The 19835-nt window shown below is 38.4% G+C and overlaps 1 protein-coding gene across 8 annotated transcripts in view; it reads right to left on the bottom strand.

The window, feature by feature from the left end:
* Positions 1-19835, bottom strand: part of ABI2 (abl interactor 2) — an 80042-nt gene that overhangs the window by 18466 nt on the left and 41741 nt on the right. For 2 of the 8 annotated variants that reach the window (XM_075429650.1, XM_075429652.1), the window contains exons 3-8: positions 16130-16306; positions 12299-12316; positions 5276-5373; positions 4377-4523; positions 3234-3358; positions 2095-2271 (exon numbers count right to left, since the gene is read on the bottom strand). In XM_075429650.1, the coding sequence (XP_075285765.1) occupies positions 2095-2271; positions 3234-3358; positions 4377-4523; positions 5276-5373; positions 12299-12316; positions 16130-16306 (742 nt within the window). The remainder of the gene's footprint in view (positions 1-2094; positions 2272-3233; positions 3359-4376; positions 4524-5275; positions 5374-12298; positions 12317-16129; positions 16307-19835) is intronic. The other 6 variants (XM_075429653.1, XM_075429651.1, XM_075429654.1 and 3 more) reach the window with 3 other exon arrangements.

The following is a 19835-nucleotide window of genomic DNA, read 5'->3' as shown; positions in this document are numbered from 1 at the left end:
CACCAACTAACTGTATGCCATTTCCAAGATTCACAGCTGTTACTTTCTACAACTGAAAAAGACAGTACCATCTACCGCAGCGCTGTTCAGGAAATACGCAGAGAATCACCTGGGGAGAACAGAATGTTAGAAACTGCTTGAAGGATGGAACAAATGAAATCATACTCAAAGACTCTTTCAGGGAGCTGTCAATTGAAACAACTCCTTAAAAACTTGTTCTCCATTTTAATCATTTCCTGTATCAAAGTAACTGACCCTGAAACTAAGCAAGCAATAAACAAAGCAAGACCATGAAGCTATCTTCTGTGCTCGCATAAAGTTCTCCGGCTTATATACTGTATATAACAGTAAACTGGATTTATTATACCCATATGGGTTATTACCCTCCCTAACCATTCTGCCTCCACCATTTGTGCTAGAGGTAAATTTCAGAGTTTACAAGAAAACCAGGGAAGAAGGGGTGGTCACTGTGGTTGAGGAGATATGCATGCAGGGAAGTAAATAGGGAAACAGAACAAATGAATGTCCAATTTTTTAAAAATCTGCATTGCTCTCCACTATGTTTTGATTGTTTTGCAGTACTTCACACTAGGTGAGTAAATAAAGTGCAAACTGCTTGCTGTTACTTGCCTTTAAGAGCAAAAGCACGAAACTAGAGATTCACATTCCTCCTGCTTTGTACAGATGTGTACATTCTAAAAAATGCACTTTTTACAGATGAGGAAGAAGAACAGTTAAGAAGCAATCCATCTAGTATACAGGCTTTTTCACATTTTTGCTAATAGCTCTTTCCAATGTGTCTGTCTCCTTGTTACTTAATGCAATCGTAGATATTGGTGGTGATTGGAAAGAAGGGAGGAGAGAAGCAACAGGGAGATCCTTAAGAACCAAAACTATAACCTCATAAGCAGTAAATTATCCAGTCTCTTCAAATCCTTATTTCAGAGAAGCCATGCTAGCAACCTAACTAACAGTACAGGGAAACACAAGATCTTAAAAAACCTTACACTTCTCTTAGGGAATTGTGAATGTGACTTTATAGCCATTAAAATATTAATCTCTGCTTGATTTTGACTTGTCAAAAATACAGAAGCAATATGGCTTAAGAACTGAGTGCATCAAAAAGGGAAAACCGATTGAGGCCCCTTATGACACAGTTCATCTTCTAAACATGAAAGTAGTTTCAACATCAGGATCATCTGGCACCAAAATCACAGCTTGGAAGCTTCTAGTCATAGTCACGGATTCTAGTGTTTAGGATTTTCTAATTTTATATGAGCCACAAGACCTTAAACTAAACACAATTTCAAGAATGCTTCAGGCACCTGGTGAAGTTTTACCAAGCGAGATCAACACTAATAAACGCACAAACCGATTCACACCACTGTGACCAGCCTCCGCTGCAATGAAAAGTAACAAAGCGTGTAGGTAGCTATGTATGAAACTGGCAGTCTAAAGGAGACCTTTACAACGCAGGTGCAACTCCTCATCAAAAGCTGATGCAGAGAAGTGTTGTGGTTAGTAAGTACTATATATGCTGCAACTTCAGCATATGAGAAAATGCAAAATGTAGGGTGATTTCATTAGCATTAACAAAAAAGCAAGTTGCAATATACACCATAAGTACCACCTACTAAACCTAAAGGGTTTAGTACTGTTCTGCATAACAAAAACTTGTATTTTACCTGACGGTGAACACAAAAAAATTGCCCTTTTTATCAGTTCATTGAAAGGCGACTCATCATTTGAAAGCACTGAAGAGACAAGTGATATAAATTACACTTTGCTACACGCACTTTTATTCCATTACTGAAAGAGAACAAATCAGACCCAGAACCATCAGTGCTGGCTCCCCCCAAACCCGATTATTCCACGAGATGAGCAGTATCCAGGCCGCAATAAAATCACAACTAGTAACTAATGAACTAACATCGGTAACGACAGGAACGCAACCCCACGAGCCGATCGCTGCTCGCGAAGCCAGCACAGCGGGGGCTGCCCGCGGCCACCGCCGCCCTCCCGGCGGGCGCTCTCCCTCCGTTCGGCAGCGCTGGCGCACGCAGAGCCCCGCCCGGCGGCGGAGCGGACACTCACCTGCGGCGGGAACGGCGTGGGGGGGCGGCGAGGCGAAGCCGTCAGCGAGGGGCGGAGCCCCCGCGCCCGCGGCAGCAGCGTCGGGGGCGGCGGCGGCGGCGGGGGCGGAGGCGGGAGGAGCGGGGGCAGGAGCGGAGGCGGCGGGGAGGGGAGAGGCGCCGGCCGGGCCGGCGGGGGCTGAGCGGAGAGAGGAGGGAGAGGGGGTTAATAAGGCGGTTCGTTAGCGAGGGTCAGAGAAAGCCTCCCGCGCCCCGGTGTTAGCTGCTGGTTAGACGCGCGGTCCGCCGGGAGGCGGGAGGAGAGAGGACACGGACGCTGCGCGAGGAAGGCTCCTTCCTGCACAGCCGGTAAGGGCGGGTCAGGCAAATGCTCCGCTTCCAGCTCTGAAGGGAAAAACCCAGAGCTGCTCACTGCAAGCCGTTACTTTTGAAAGACGTCTTTACTCCCTGTTATTTACGCTTCTATCTGTAGCACGGCTGCCTTCAGCTGTTGTACGAATTGTAACACAGACACAGGAGGAAAGCCAAAACTTTCGCGTTCTTTGGTTCAGAAGCATCGTGCGTTTCAGACCACGCTGCAAGCCAACTACGCGCTCTTCCTCACTGAGAGGGCTGAGCAAAGGAAGGAGGAGCGCTAATATCACTTCCCATTTCTGGAAAGACTGGGGTGATTACACTGAAAAAGTGTCTTTTTGTGACAACTCAGGCTTGCATTAATGTACTAAAGGTCTACTCTGAGCCTGCCTCATTCCATCTCATTTTCTGAAAGCGTGCTTCTATGTATCTGCATGAACAGGCAATGAAAAAATATTTATTTGCTTAGAAGGACAATGGAAAAGTTTCTGCCAGCCCACTGAAACGGCTGTTGTGTCCTACCTAGTCACATGCAGGCAGCCAGGCAAAAAATCATGATAAATTGATACATAAAAGAAGCATTAGAGCACATCAGGCACTCCCAGAAAAGACAGTACTTGATTCAAGCTCATACTATCAACAGCAAGCAATTTTCAAGGCTTGCATATTTCTGGATAACAACCTTTGAGACTTCTCTTGGGGTTTACTCCGCACTGTGTTTAGGAGACTTGCACGTGTTAAAGCTTAATGCTGAGTCAGAAAGGGGAACAGCAAGTTTCCATTTACCTGGATAGACGCTGGGAGGAGATGGTGTGGGAACAGCAATAGGAACACCCACACTTCCACTTCCACTGTTCTCTCGACTGCTGCTCCGACTACTTGGGTGGCTTCCTCCGCTACTCCCACTGCTGCTGTAAGAAACCAAAATAACCCAGGGTATGAATATGCTGCCGTGCATGCTGAGACGTAAGATCGCTCATGGAGCACCTTACTAATTCAGAGAAGTAACAGGGAACCAAAGAAAGAAACGAGGATGATATAAGCCTACATGAAGCTTAGTGTTCCTAAAACTCTTCACTTTGATCACAACACAACAGGTTTTTAAGTTCTCGCCCAAAAATGAAACACTCCCAGAACCTTGTTCCACAGCATATTACTCCAATATTGTTACAACTCCTACTGAGCAAATACAGACCTTTTTCCTATAACTTATAAAATGCATAGACTATTTAGACTCTGATTTATATGCTTTCACATCAGACTACTGAAATCTGGAAATTGTAATATAGTAAAGTAAAAGTCAGATTTTCTTACATTTTAAGCCCATCTGTTTAGCCATCCTGATGTTTAAAAAGTAAAGATTTCAAGGGACGTATTTAGACCTCTCACATCATGAAACTATTATTATCCTAGAGAAAAGGCTAGCCTTCTGCAGAACCTTTAGTAACACAGTTCAGCTTTATTCTGTGTTTGAAGTTATCAGTATCCTTAAAATACAATGCTCTTTTTCAGCTATTCCATCTATGAACATGAAAGACTGTGCAAACAAAAATGTGACCTATAAGCATACTATGCAGTCCTTCAACGTGTAGAAGTCACATACAAAGTCTTTTCCTAGTTTTGTAAGCATTTTGTAAAATAATATCATGATGTACCTACTTGAAAGACTTCACAATTTTAGTAATTCATTAAGTCTTGTAACTGATAGCACTAAAGTGACTGGGGGATGAAGTGAACAATCTTAACATGATTCACTGTTCTGGTTTTATTAGAGCACGTTCTTGTCATGCCAAATGATGTTCCTAGTCCATGTCATGAATTAGCAAGCTTTGCTGTAGAAGTGCAGAAGGATCTGATATTTATTATAGCATTTTTTGTCCATATGCTTATACAATACTAACCCACTTTGTACAGGACTACACTGAATACCTGTATGTGCGATTCCTCTGATTCACAGAAGCTGTTCTAACAGGGCTCTGCTGTGAGGGAGCCATATTGCGTGTTGGGCTAGGCACGTAGTCATTTGGTACCACTGGAGGACGTACTGGCTCCAATGTACGATAGGGAGAGTGACGCCTGCACAAGGACAAGCATATTTCAGAAGCAAATTAAGATAATACAGATAAAACCAAAGATTTTTCATTCTTTAAAAGTTAACTACATACTAATCAGTAAAGAGAGCTAAAAAAAAAAATTCTATAAGTTTGCAGTATATTTTGTAGGATGAGAAAAAAAACAATTAAGGATGTTCTTCATGTACTTTCAATCTCCAGATGCTTTTCTTGTTCATAAACTCTGTGTTGCACATCCCCTTCTTGTGTTAAATATCTTGTTTTAAAATAAAGCACCATGGTCTGTATATCTATACATAATCACATATCAACAAACAGCATTCAGCCCAGTTATAACACATTTTCCTAAGGTCAAAGTCAATTTCATAGACTTAAGTATTTTTATCACACACAGCACAAATAATTAACAGTGCCACATACTAATTTTCCAGTTGTTTAGCACCACCTGTCAAAGCCACACAGTTAATGACTTTTTACTCTAAAGCATGTAGTTGTAAGTGTTCTGTAATGATAAAAAGGTTCCTGTTGGGAAAGGCTGATGATGCCCACTGTCTTCTGGCATAAATGTGCTAACTGGTATATAAACACAATCAGTGAAAGAGGATGTGGGTATTACACCTCTTGATCTTTGTGAATGGTTAAAACAAAAAACACAAAAGAAAACCCCCCAAACCCACACTACAGAAAAAGAACGTACCTTTCCTTTTTGCTGTTTTGTTCACCAAAGCCATTTACACACTCGGTAACTGCACTTACCCAATAGTTCCTTTTCCTGACATCGGTGGACTTGGCGGCTTCTGGGTGGGTGGTGTTGTACGAGGCAGCCCACCCATCTTCATATTCTGTGTGCTGACCTGCATGAAAGAACGGGGAGAAAAATGGCCTTCTAAGCTCAGTTTCTAGGGGGAGAGACACTGAGAAGCCTTTAGCAATTAACTCTAAGTAGGGGAAGCTTTAAACAAACAAAAAAATTGAGAGGCCATGCATTTTATATCCAATTTCCACTCTGCTAGAAGTCAAGAGTTGCGCTCAAAGGACTCTTTATTACATAGGGTTTGTAAAAATTGTATGCACAAAAAGTGAATTTGCCTTTAGGCTATCACATAAACATTAAATCACTGGCAACACAGACACTGTATCTAACTTTGTTAAACCTCCCAGTCACCTTTTGAGATAAAGGCAGTTATTACTGGTTGCACTAATGAATGGGAAATTTACAAAAAAAATTTTTAATATTCTTTAAAAATACTAAGGTTTATCTAATAGGCCACAATTGAATGTAATTCATACAAATAATGAGAAGTCAAAGTAATCTCCAAATATGATCCATTAATGTTTTAATGTTTTCACATTACAATATCAAAAATTTTTAAGATCATATTTATAGTAAATATTATTTATGTATCTGTAAACATAGAGAGAAAGCTATCTGGAGAAAAATACAAAGATGTACTTTCTTTCCCTCACCAAATCTGTGGCAATTTAATCTGTAAGAATTAATAAATAAATGGATGGGGAGAAAAATATATAGCAGTGACGTGATGTGATGTAATGGCAATTGTCCCCTCCCCCTCTTTCAAGTTAAAATACTAACGAAGTAACATTTATATAAAAGAATGTACTCTAACTTCTTTAAAAAACTCATCTGCATTCCTGACTGATCAATCTAGGAATCATAAACAATTGTTACCAATATAGGCATTTTGCTTATCTGTACTGCCAGCCAAGCATAATTCTCTCAATGCATGCACCCTTACAGGAATCAGTACGTGGTGGTCTTACAAGACTCTGTTAAACAGCTTGGATTTATAAATGCTAAAACTACTGCTTAGATACAGAGATATTCAACAAACCTAAATAAGTATTCTTACATTCCTTTTTCTGTTGCTCCTGTCATGCTCTATTTCACAGTGTTTCTTATTTCCAAAATGTAAATCTTGCCGACTGCCCGCACCTCCCATGTAAAAAAGGCACAGCGATCAAGGCATTAAGAGTATTTGCAAACATCATTAAAGGTAAATTACTCCTTTAAAATTTGACTATAACAGCTCGCCTAAAACCCTGGCAATGTTTAGATCTGTGAATTTATAAATATTGAGAACAGTGTAAAGAGTAACATATACAGTATCTTAATCCACTGAAACTTGATCCACTGGCTCTAAAAATCCCAGTGCTACCACATTTTCAGTCTGCTGGGAGGAAAACAAAACCAATCGTTGGAAGGTTGGTTTTTGTCAGATTCAAAAATAGATGTTTAGATTTAGTTGTGCAAGAGTACTTTGTAATATCAATTTAAGACAAAATTTATTTGCACAGCACTATAAAGTCCTTTAAGCCAACTCTAAGCAAGAAGAAATCTAAAGTTAATTCAAATGAGGGATGAGGTAAACACTGAACTACAACTACTTGAAGGGAAAAGGGAAAGCGTAAAATGAAGTTTATTTTATTCTATACACGGAACATTAAGAAATAGCACAAAATCTGACATTTTTTTTAAAGTTGCAGCACCCCCTGTATTTTCTCTTTTCATTAAAGACGCCTATTTCACCCACCTTCCTATCTGAGTTGTCAAAAAAACCACAAACAAACAAAACCTGCCCACCTTAATTAAACACTCACTGCACTGTCACTGGCTGTATTTCAAACGGACTTTTCAACAAGAAATTGAAATGTTGAAAGAGCAAGTAATTAAAGTTTACAGGGCTGTCTTCAAATCTGACAGGATCGATGGCTTTAGGATCGGCTACTGCAAGTTAAACAACCCTATCTGAGTAACTTCCCCTTTGACTTATGGCCATATAATCACAGAAGAGAAATGAAGAATATAAAATTATTCCAACAGTTCTGATCAAAATGGACAGATCTGTGGAAATAATATCATGCAAGACACTAAAAATGTTTAGAGACTGCCTTGAGGAAAGAAAAAAAAAAAAAAAGAAAATTTGAAACTATACAAATTGCAACTTCAGCTGAGATACAAACACTGTAATATTTCCAACTGTCCCCTTCTAGGATGACTTCTACTAGGAGAAGTAAAAAAAATTTAAAAAAAGGAAACCCATTAATGCCCCCCACTTGCAAAACTTTACTCTGTTGCCTTTTCCATTTTGCACATATGGTTGTAAAGATAGTTTCCACTCACAAATCCTCATCCACACACATCCCTCTTACAAACTCCTAAAATCCGAAGCAACCACTAGAACTCAAGGTCACATTTACATTCAAAAATCCGTTTTCTGGAGTAAACTGGAATGTGCCAGAAGTTGCACTGTTTCTGATGATGGCTCCCCTAGCTCCGCACAGCTGGAACTATCCAGGTGCACCTGGTTTAATTAGAGGGTGAAAGCATGGAATGCATCTGTCTGGTGCTGGTTGGTTTGACTGCGGGCTGCAGGACCCCACAGCTCTGTGGTCGGTTTGTAGTTAAGAGCTTGCAGATTCTTTTAGGAAACTGTGGCAAAACAGAGCCTGCAACAAGAAACACAAAGGAGTATCTCTGCCTTTGCTCACAACTGCCAAAACAGCTAACCACTGTGCTGAAAAAAAGAAAGATATTAAGAGAGGCAGTAATGATTTGGGCACAAAGCTCAGGGAAAACAAAAAAACAAAACAACACAAACCCAAAACCCAGCTGACTGTTCTAAAAGCAGGAAGACCACCCGGTGAACAGACAAGCAGTGCACAGGGTCTACGCAGAACTTATGCAGGGATTTTTCCAATTTTTTCTTGCCTCTTCCCACAGAAGTAAAAAAGTAGAAAATATTACCTACTGAAATTACACGGACGAATACTGAATAGTTCTAGGGAGATGCTGCATATGCTTTTTTTTTTTTTTTTTTAACTGGATACCTTGCAGAAGCTTTTTGTATGTGAATTAGCAAGCACCTGCACTACAAAAGCAAATGTATTCTACCAAAGCTGTAAGTCTGTCAGCACTGGAGCTGAAATTGGAAGTTTTGCTGAGGAAGAAACTGCATAAACAAAATAAGGAGAACCTTGGTAAGTAACACATCCTGGAGGACGCTCCAAGATCCAACTCCACAGTAACAACCGTAAAATGAACTGTAAAGAAATGGACCACAATGGACCATTCTGTTTAAAAAGGGTACAATGGTATTTCATCCAGTATTTTCTATACTGAGCGACAGTGTCAGTATTAGAAAGGTAACATGTGGTAGCTTCAAGACAATATGCGACTGACTAGCGTCCTTAGAAAACGATCATTTTAATTTTTTGAATAATTGGTCCAATTTCTAGTTTTGGCAACTAGCTTTTCATAGATCCCAGTGATTACACCACCTCTTACAGTCCCATATATGACTGAATTTCCTTCATAGTTACATTTTTATAAAGATTTAACAGATTGAGCTTCTTTAGCACTCCACTGTATAAGAAATTTGTAGTGAAATAAACTGGTTAAAACTGAGAAAGTTTATTCAATTCAATTCTTGGGAATGTCTTCATGAGCAAAAAAATTCACCGAAGAAGAGTGCAGAAATACATAGCTGGTCACGTATAAGAGCTGGTCATCAGACTTGCAAAAGCTATTTGCAACAATGCACTGTGTATTTACGCAGTTGTAAGGCACTTAGAATCATAGGTTGGAAAAGACCTCTAAGATCATCAGATCCAACCATCCACCCAGCACCACCATGCCTACTAAACCATGTCCTGAAGTGCCACATCTACACGTTTTTCAAACACCGCCAGGGACGGTGACTCCACCACCTCCCTGGGCAGCCTGTTCCAATGCCTGACCACTCTTTCAGTAAAAAAATTTTTCCTAATATCTAACCTAAACCTCCCCTGATGCAACTTGAGGCCATTGCCTCTCGTCCTATCGCTAGTTACCTGGGAGAAGAGACCAACACCTGCCTCACTACAACCTCCTTTCAGGTAGTTGTAGAGAGCAATAAGGTCCCCCCTCAGCCTCCTCTTCTCCAGATTAAACAGCCCCGCAACAAAGTTTTCAATCCTCATTTTTACTTTTCTGAAGAACATCTCATTATCAGTTCAATTACCAAAACAAAGTGGGGTTTTTTTCCAAAAATCCTGAATATCAGATATTCCACACAATCAAACCTCAGGAGAAGCTACTTTCTAAAGCCAATGTTGGATTCAGCCCAGAAATTTTTCAGTGGTGCTTTATGGTCACATCAGATTTTCTAGAACTTTCAGGATGTCAAAAGAGTCATCTTTTGCCCTAAATCTAGTAAGAGAGAGTGTCCCATCAGTGATGTTCCATGGAATTAGAAACATTTAGAAACTTCAAGCAGCTACCCAACCTTCTTGAGCAATTTTATACCTGATTCCAGAAAAAACAACCTCAGACTGAACGAAAACTACCATCCCACACCTTGCTTCATCTTATTAACACTACACAGGGGATGAACAGATTTTTGGCCCATCATCTGCTACCTCAAAGTAAATTCCTTTTCAGATAACGTTCAGCCACTCGAATACTTGCTCTGCGTGTCTGATTTAACCATACATTTGTCAGTTGATTAACCAGTTCATATGGAAGTGAAATGTCTAGATTTCAACCCTATCTTGGCAAATGACCACAAGCAGAAGCTTCAGCAGTGACTTTACTTGTTTTTACCACATCCACCTACATGAAGTAACTGAAGAACCAAGTCTGGTAAATACAAAAAGGCTTAACAATGTCATATTCAATTGATCTGCTGATGGGAGATGCTACAGATATTCCTCTGACTTGTAATTAGAAATTTTTAAAAATCTGTTTAAAATTTAAATTTAAGCTACCCAGACACAAGCACTACCCTGCTACAGTCAGTCAAATATTGTAAACTGTTAGCTAAGACTAAGGTTTCTCTGCAGCCATGAAAAATAAATGCAGGCTAAACACTTCATATCCAATCTCTCCTAAGTGAAGTAAAATTATTATTTGCACAGAACTAGGGTTAGTACCACCTTTTACTTCTTTCAGGCTGATGCACAGTGACTATAGTGAGACTTAAAGAATAACTTGTGTCCACTGAGAGGTGCTGCACAGCTTTTTACCTTTCTTTTTTTTTTTTAAATCCTTGTGTTGTGACAATGAGAAATTAATTGGTATATTGTGATTTCCCAAATCAAGTTTCTGATTAGGTTCAGTCTAGTAAAAATATTTTAACTGGCATTATAAAAAAAAAAAGTTATTTTCATTCCAAACTTATAAATAGAAAAAAAAATTTTTCTCTAAAAAGCTGAAGAGACTCTTACCATTGCTGCAGATGATGCCAAAGATATGGCAGTTTACACATAATCTATAATTATACAATTTAAACAACTTTTTTAGGATGGTCATTACTTGTTTATAACTGCAACTGCAGAGAACAACAAGGCAAATGGAGCTTCCAAACTGTTTTTTTTAAGGTCACTGTGAAAAACATCATCCAACATGAACCTGTATAGGGCATATCCAACATTAGAAGTATCCACTTTGTGTGGACAGAAAGAGCGAGCCAGGGATATATTTTGCAATTCTCAAATAAAAAGCATTTAAACACTATGTGACTTGAAATACTGTACCCCACACACTTATGTAACAATAAATTTCAAATTACATGCGAGAAATCTCTCATTTATTAAACATTTTCCATTGTGATCAGATGTGCTACATACACTTAAATACCTTACTAAAACTACCATCTGGCCAATCCCAAAGGGACATCATTGGGATGTCTACAGTAATACCTGGTTTTACAGGTGATCTTTACAGGAATGTGCAGGATTTTGTTTTAGCTTTTTCCAGTCATTTTTCATGACTAAGTATTTTCCATATTTCACATCAACTTGGACCTTCATTTAATTAATATACTCACACTACATATTAGTATTCTATGGTCTAAAATACCGTTCCCTCTCAAACTGTTGTGGCTGCTACTAATAAAATTTCGTTCCCTCTTTCCCCGAACCAGCTGCACTTCAGGAGGATGATGATACCACAATACTCAATAAAGGCTATAACCTGTCTATTAAGTGATGTGCTATGAACTCCAGCATAGTATCATGTAACTTCATTTAACTGCTTGTCTAATTGATTTGATGCTTTTTATTGCTACTTCTGCAGCCGCTAAGGCTACTAACATTTAAACCTGTAAGATCCTTGAAAATCTGACATACTTCAGGCTGAGTTCTTTGTGCACTGTTTATTTAATATTCAGCTGAATAAATCACTTAGCTTGTTGTTTAAGGGTTATTAAATATATTACACAACTATCAAATTTGTGAAAATTTCCATGAGTGCCTCACAGCATTTCAATAGTGTTACCAGTTTCTGAAAAAATTATGGATACTGCAACTTTAAAAAATAATATACAGATTTGAATTTTTTACACACCTTTGGAGCCCATTATCTGGACAATCTCACACTGAAACATTAATCCCAATCAAATCATAACTTACACCGTATATAGGATAAAAAGAATATTACACAGGGGGAGGCTCATTCAGCTGCTATCTACTCACTGTATCTTTTTGTCTACACAAGGTTAGCACAACATTCCTCCCTTGTAAATGATCTGGTAGATGCGCTGAAGGCAGTCAATATTTTGCCACAATGCTTTTAAAATGAACTGTGTTAGCTCTGTTACATAAATACATCAATTTATATCACAAAATGTTTATCTGCAATGAAATCATTCAACAGAAGGTCTGATACACAGGAGGGAGAGCAGGTGTTGTTTTAATTCAGAAACATTCATATTAATCATCTCCCCGTGTGTAATAGTCTCAGAAGAATAAGAATGGAAATCCAGCCCTGTGGTTTCTTACCTTAAATCTAAGCAACCACTTAATGCATAAATGGAGCAAATAAAAGAGGTAAGGAAAAAAAGCATTGAAAGGTTAGTTGGAACTTCAGGATATGAAGAGAAAGGAAAAAGAAAGAAAAAAGTTAAGCATTCAGCATTAACAAAATAATGTATCAGTAGATCATAGGAAGAGTGGTTAAAGCAGAATGTGTCATGAACAAAAGACTTTCAAGCTGAGACTTTTAATATACACTAACCACAAAGCCTTTAGATCAACACCTTAAAATTAATGCTCAAATGCTTGCACACTGTTTACTCAAGTTCTTACAGTGGTAACAGTCAGCTTCTTTTAGAAAAAATCATGAGATCTAGATGGATTAACTTCAGAGATTAATTTATTTGAGCTGTCAAAGAATACCTATATCAATACCTTGAACTCATTTAAGCTGTTACATGCATTAGCATATTTACAACTCATTGAAACAGAAGCCTCTAGAATATTAAGCTAATACATGTTCTTTTCTAGACAATGCTGTTAGTTAACTCTTAACCTGATGCCATGAGATATGTCTTGAACAAAGATCAAGAGCAAATCATTATGTCTTGTAGGAAGTACAGCACTTTATATGGATACTGCACCACACAGCAGTATTTTCTAAACTCTATATTAACACGTTAACCAACAGCAAAATCTTGCTTTAAAGCCGAAGTGACAGCTTTTTGACAAAAAGTCCTACATCTTACTGGCACAATACCATGTATCTTCTTTCCCCATAATAATTTTTTCAAAAATACTAGTCTTTCCATTTGAATATCGTTTGACCTGTTTTCAGTTCTGCTTATCTAAACGTATCATTACATTTCCTACACTTTTTGTAACACTGAATATTAAATATGCAGATTCTCAACAGTGGAGCATCCAGAGCGACTACTCCATTTCATCCATTTAGATCATAAATAGACCCTAACGTATTAAAAAACAAACATAATCTGATTTACTAGAAAATCTCCTGTCTTTGAGTTTAAAGTTCCACGGATCTATTAACCTAAACAGTCTCTGCTTCACGCAGCTACACTGGAAAACCAGGTCCTTCTCTACTGGCCAGACATAGTGCCCAGCTACATCAGAGCGTCCGTGAGCTGAGACCTTTTCCTCAGCAGCACTGCCTGATCATTACAGGGCCTTAGTACACACCACTTTGAATGGATCAAACTTTTTTTTTTCCCCATCTTCTAGACTAAAGAACTCTTTGGAGGGAAGAACAGATTGGACGACTTTGTAACTCAGCAAACATTTGAAAAAATTGAAAGCAACTCTGTTTCAGACAAAAAGTTCTTCAGATTTTTGCAGCATTGTAGCCTCAGGGAGGGAAGATGAGGAGAGACCACTGGAATGATACAGTGGCACTTAAATTCTCTCTCACCTATTAAGAAAACATATTGTAGTGCACCGTTTCCTGAAGATGGTATCCACTGATGCTTTGGATTTCTGAATGGAAGGAATAGGTGCTCAAGTGCCTATACTACTACTTCTGCCAACATGGCATACTGGATTTCTTGGCCAAGGATGTTCCCTTTTTCTTCTGTATGATTCTCTGTCCAGACAGTTTGCCATCTTTTTCAGCGGTTGCAATGAATGCTTGCTGCCCTAGCTCTGATTATCCTGACAATGCATCATTCTGGTCCAAGTGCTAGAGGAGAAGCCCTATAGCAGAAAAAGCAGAAAGAGGACAAAGAATGCAGACTGAGGCACCCTGATGCTAACTAGAACTTCAATGCTATTTAGCCAGTAACTCCTTCTGAATACTTCTTTGAAGGGAAAAATGCCACAGTGCAAGCAATAAAGAGCTATAAACAGGCAAATTTAAAGCTCCTACCCTTTTTCTCTTTTTCTCTGTGTTCTCCAGCCACAGATCTAGTAAACTATTTTGTAGTTACTCAAGCAGAACAAAACCAACAGGTTCACAAGCACTACTGGCCACTTTCTCCCCATCAGCAAGAGTGTGGTTCTTCCTTCTGTGCTGAACACAGGATTAACCTGATTGGAATAGATTTATGGATCTTCACGTTATGGATAGCATGACATCAAGTTCTCCGCTTACTGTTTCACAAGTACACAATATTTTTTCATTTTCTAGATAAATATAGTACATTGTAAATATCATTTATAAGATGTTTCAAGCATATCACAAGCATAACAAATGGATGCAAATACACATTTGAGTCATCATCCATTTGATGAACTATGTTCTTTCAGAAGAACGTAATTCATTGCATCAAAATATGATTCTGCTACATTGAGGCAAGTGGGATACCAATTAAAATGGTTTAGAGCCAGTGCTAAACAAGATTGTGCTGCAGAGCAATTAAAAACTATTCTTTAATGAGTTCTAAAACAATCTCATTAGAACAGAAGTAATCATTAAAATATTAGCAACAGTAATCCTACAGGTTAATATGCTCCATCCATATCCAGAAGGAGTTCTGCTGACCTGCATAAATTCAAGATTTGTAAGAATAGGCAGTAGATTTTAACACAAGACAGACAGTAATTTCCTGGTAAAAAATGTGGTTATTAATGCTGGGGTTTTTTTGTTTGGTTTTGTTTGGTTTTCAAATCAAGCTTAAAGAGTCACTCGTCTCTTAAATCTGTTTAGGGTTACAAACTGAAGTTGACTCTTTTGGTAAGAAATGGGGAAAAAAGACTTCTGTTTAACGTTAATGAACAGGATGTTGAGGACACCTTGACTCAAATTGCTTGGGAAAGACATTTAAATAACATTGTTCAGAATTTGAATTTTAAGAGTTTGGTTAAACAACCTATTGCCATTTAAATGACTATCCAAACAGTTCAAATTGAACAACACAGATAACCTAATGAAGTTAGGTGTCAAGCAAAAGAAATTCTGTTGTACTTTGACTGGAAGAAGCATCTTACATTACTCCTACTTGGCAGGTTTACAGATTTGTTAGTTTGTCACGTAAAAATGACACCGCTTTGTGGTATTTACCTTTCTTCTCCTGGAACTTTAACACCATCAGTGTTCTCATTTCCGTATTTGTTTTCCTGGCAGCACAAGTTAACAATGAGCTCACACCTGCTGAGACTGTGCTTACATTCAGGATGTGCTTTTAAAAATTACATCTCTAATCTCACACATGATATGACGGCTGTTGTGTACACTGATCTAATGTATGCAACAGCCACCAATTGTGTTTCAGTCTGATCTTTGCTCTGAAATTCCTCCTTTTTTCCTAGTCTTAAAAGGGAGAACCAGCTGACTTCGAACTTGGCAGCAATATTCCCATTCTGAAACCCCGTATGGCACAAAAGTTGTAGAGAGCTCACTTTAACAAAGCACGTCACAGGATACGGGTATAACTGACTCTGAGATAAGAAGGAGGAGCACATAATACTTCTTATGAAAATCCTTTCTTCGGGTGAGCTTCAAAGTAAACCAGTGGCCATTACAGCTGGATCGTACTTTGTGGTGCTAATTCAGGCAGAAAAGTGACGGTCATTAGCCTTTCAGTCCCCAGCTACATCCCTGGCAACTGATTCAAACAATAATAGCAGCATCACACAAGCAGATATTCAGAAGCATTTTAAAAAGTAAGACCCATAGTCCCAAATAGCCTCAGAAATAAGATTCAGTGGGTTTGCAAGGTTTAGAAACACTGGCACTAGGGAACAGGAAGGGGCAACTGCAAGTTGGACAGGACTCTTTCATTTATAGACACGCTATCCAGGCAAGGAGAAGTTGGTATATTACCATGAAAAGCATCAGGTTATTCTGAAAATATACAAAGACAATGTATTTGCAAGTTTGGCTGTTTTAACAATATCACCTACCTTCACTCCATGTCCAATATCATCTAGAATTGTATAATCAATAGGTTTCCTGATGTAGCGAACTGGTCGCTCCAAGTTAGCTGGTGCAATGATTTTGTGAGTTCTTGAGGTGTTTTTGTTTGTAGTCAAGATACCAATTTCTCTTCTAGCAACTTTCTCTTTGTGAATGTCCACCGTCTACAAAAGACGCAGTGTATTTACTAACAGTGGTATGCATTTGAATACAGAGTCAGTATAAAGAAAAAATTGAATCAGTTCCAACGTTTTGAAGATCTCTGTATACTGTGCTAAATATATCACTACATAGACTTGATTATATCATCTTTGTTCAATTTACTGTTGAACTTGCAACCCCTAAACCCACACTAATAGCCACAGGTTCTTTGGGTTTTCTGTTGCTCTCATTCTTTACAGTTCAGCAAAATTCCTTCTCCGTTCCATTCTTAGCAGTTCCCATTAATTTACTGACACTGGTTTATACAATTCTTTGAATTATCCTTTTGAATTTTACATTTGGTCTCTAAGCTTATCTTTGAAATAGTCTGCAACTAGATGAAGTGTAAGGATACCTTCCCAAACCTTATCTTTTATGACGTGAAAAACAAACTATAAACAGATTCTCTTACACTGTAAACCAGTTTGCTAAACAAGGACTGGTAGTCATATGATAGAATAAAATTTCACTCAGACAAATCGACAAGGTATTTCAGTCATTACAAATCACTCATCACAAAGCAACGATTAGATTTTAGAAGGTGCTCAGTACCGATTTATCCACAGTGAAGCCAGTGATTAAGCCCAGTGCCTTCACTTTGAATGCTTAAGGCCAACACTGAAAATCCCTCCCTCCTCATATTACAATGAGTACCACAGGAGAAACTCCAGTGTAAGTCAAAGCCTTGCTGAGAATTCATTGCCTCAAAATATGTACTTGAATCTTGTTTGGTGACAAGACTAGGAAAAAGTTACCAAAAAGTCTATCTATCCCTTCCAGGAAAAGCTCTTAAATCGTGGTGCACAGAGTTGCTTGCATCATTTAAAACAAAAATAACTCCTTGCTCACAAAACAGCTTTCATTATAGCAAAATTGCCAGAGTTGCAAACAAACACTGTAGCTACAGGATAAAAAAAAAAAGTAAGAGAACAGCCATAATCATCACCATTAAGATTTCTAAGCATTCAGAGGATTTCTTGTTACCATTTTATTGATTACAAATGGTACCAGAAAGACTTTTCACAGTTAGGAGACAGGCTCTGTAGTAACTAAGGAACAGACACAAACAAGTACTTATTTTCATAACACACTCTTCTTATTTTTTTTTTTCCTGTGGGCAGGCATTGGGGCGGTGGGATTGGTTACACTGTTTTACCCCTTTGTTTGCGCTAATGATAGCAACACAAGCAAAATAGTCCCTGTATTACCTTGTGTGACCACTGAAACCCTTAAAACTCAAAAAAAACCAAAACAACAAAAAAACAACAACAAAAAAAAAACCACCAAAAAAACCCAACCCCAACCCCACTTCCAAGAAGTTGTTTCTTCACATTCTTTCCAGAGAAGAACTTCCACAAATACCCGGAGCATTATATGGAAGCTTAAATTACTACCTATCAAGATTACGTAGCATTTCCCAAAAATGTATTTTCAAGATCTTGCAACTTTGCTAAAATTAAGCACTGAATACAGCTTTGTCATGTACATTTCTGCCACCTCTAGTACCACCTGCCTAGAACTGTATAGCTTCTAGTAAAGCTGCGCAGCTATTTCTTAAAACAGAGCTACAGAAAAACAGATTATTCAAGGTCAAAATATGTTGGCAGCCCTCTTCTTTGGAAAACTCCAGTTTGTTGAGCAATGATTTGAAATTTAACAGGGGTAGTTAAACTATCTGGGACACATCCTCCATCACCCTCACAAAACCCCACCCAAATTTGGCCAATATATAAACTCTGCAGAAATTCACAGTTCATACAAGCTTAACAGAAACACATATATTTCTACGACTGCTTAACAACTAAACCACTCTCCAGCCAACTTGCCAAAGTCCTTCCTGAAAGCTCCCTGTGATGATCAGGTCTATATCCCTCAATACAATAGTGCAGATCAGATCTCCACAGCTCTCATGACATTATTGATGATACAAGCACCAGTGCAAACACAGCACATAAACATGTTCCAGGCAAGAGTACCAGAGGTGTACCATCCTGCATCAGGGTAAGATTCAATATTTTATCTTCCATCACAGGTTTTGCAGCATAGTGGAAGGAGAAGTTCTGGAACAAGTAGGAGTCATACCAAAGAGACTGTCTACAGAATCCTCACCTCATCTGTTGAGGTTTCTTACTTTCTTGATAAGCTAATGGTATGTGAATTTGAAGGACAGTCTCATGTTTAATACCACTAAAGAATTCAATCTCTACGATTCTCTCAGACTTCACCTGTAGTCTAGACATGTCACTAGAGAACTGCAGAAACATTACACTGACTTTGGTATGTTCTTTGTCTCACAGGCCTCTGAAACCATCTGCTAGGATGTTAAACAACCTCCTACTGCAGCTGTACCTCAAATACTATATGATGTTTCCAATGTACTGAAACATCAAAATCTTATGGGTCTGCATCTTGTCATTCAAAACTAGTCTATGCGTTGGACACTACACTCTCAGAGCCTTAATTTCTACAAATCAGAAAGAAAGAAGTAATTAGTTCTGTGCTGGCAAAATGATTTCTTCTTCTCTCTGCATTTCAAGTGCTTGACCTCTGCAACTTTAAAGATGTTCTTTCAGTATTTTCTTATGCAATTATCTATAAATACAATGTGAGTACAGATACTTAATGCACATGTTACTGTTGCGATGGTATCTTGGCACTGTGGAAACCCATTTCCATGAATGAAAAGCATGATTTTTGAATTATTCATAGGAGTTGTGAGTACAACTGGTTTCCTTTAGGACTATGGTGATCAGTGAGGCATGACTACAGTAAAAACAGAGAAATGCATAAAACCCAATTAAAACCTGAAGCTCATCTAATGAGAATTCTCTTGCACGATGATTTGGAACATTTCTTTTACCTTGAACCACTATGGAATGACTAAGAGTATAAAAACAGCACCTAATTTTGGTATATACTCATAAAATTTTATTGAAAAGCACTCTGCTGGCAGGTTTTTCGAAATTTTCACTGTCTTGCTTAGTAGACTACTGGAGTCACAAGATCCTAACACATCTCTAAAACAGCAGAAAGGAACACTGAATTATTTGATTAGTAGAGAAAGGAACAAATATTAATCTGCTACTAAAGAAAATGAAAACATTTATCCTCAACATTCAGGTAATTATTGCCTCCAGTACTAGCATAAATCCCTTAAGTGAGACGGGAGGATGCTAGCAGAATGTTTATTTAGCAGTTTAGAAACTTCTATTGAGAAGTTTTGGGGGTTAGAGCTGGACTAACGAAACACCTGGCTTGGAAAGTCTGTCAAGAAAAGCAGATGGGATACACTGTGCCCTTCTATAACTTAAAACACTGTTTTCTAATAAAAAATTTCAGACTCCTGACAGCATTATCACACTTTTTTTTTTTTCCTCACAGCTCCATGACCTTTGGCAAAAGCTTTTAAATGACAGTTTGTTAGAGGTTAGGCTCATTACTATCATCTTTTCATATGCTTTCCACGATGCCAGCAATAAGGCAAGGGATAGC

This window comes from Opisthocomus hoazin, chromosome 9, assembly GCF_030867145.1.
Source record: "Opisthocomus hoazin isolate bOpiHoa1 chromosome 9, bOpiHoa1.hap1, whole genome shotgun sequence".
Lineage (NCBI taxonomy): Eukaryota > Metazoa > Chordata > Aves > Opisthocomiformes > Opisthocomidae > Opisthocomus > Opisthocomus hoazin.
This window is presented reverse-complemented; position numbering and strand designations above follow the sequence as displayed.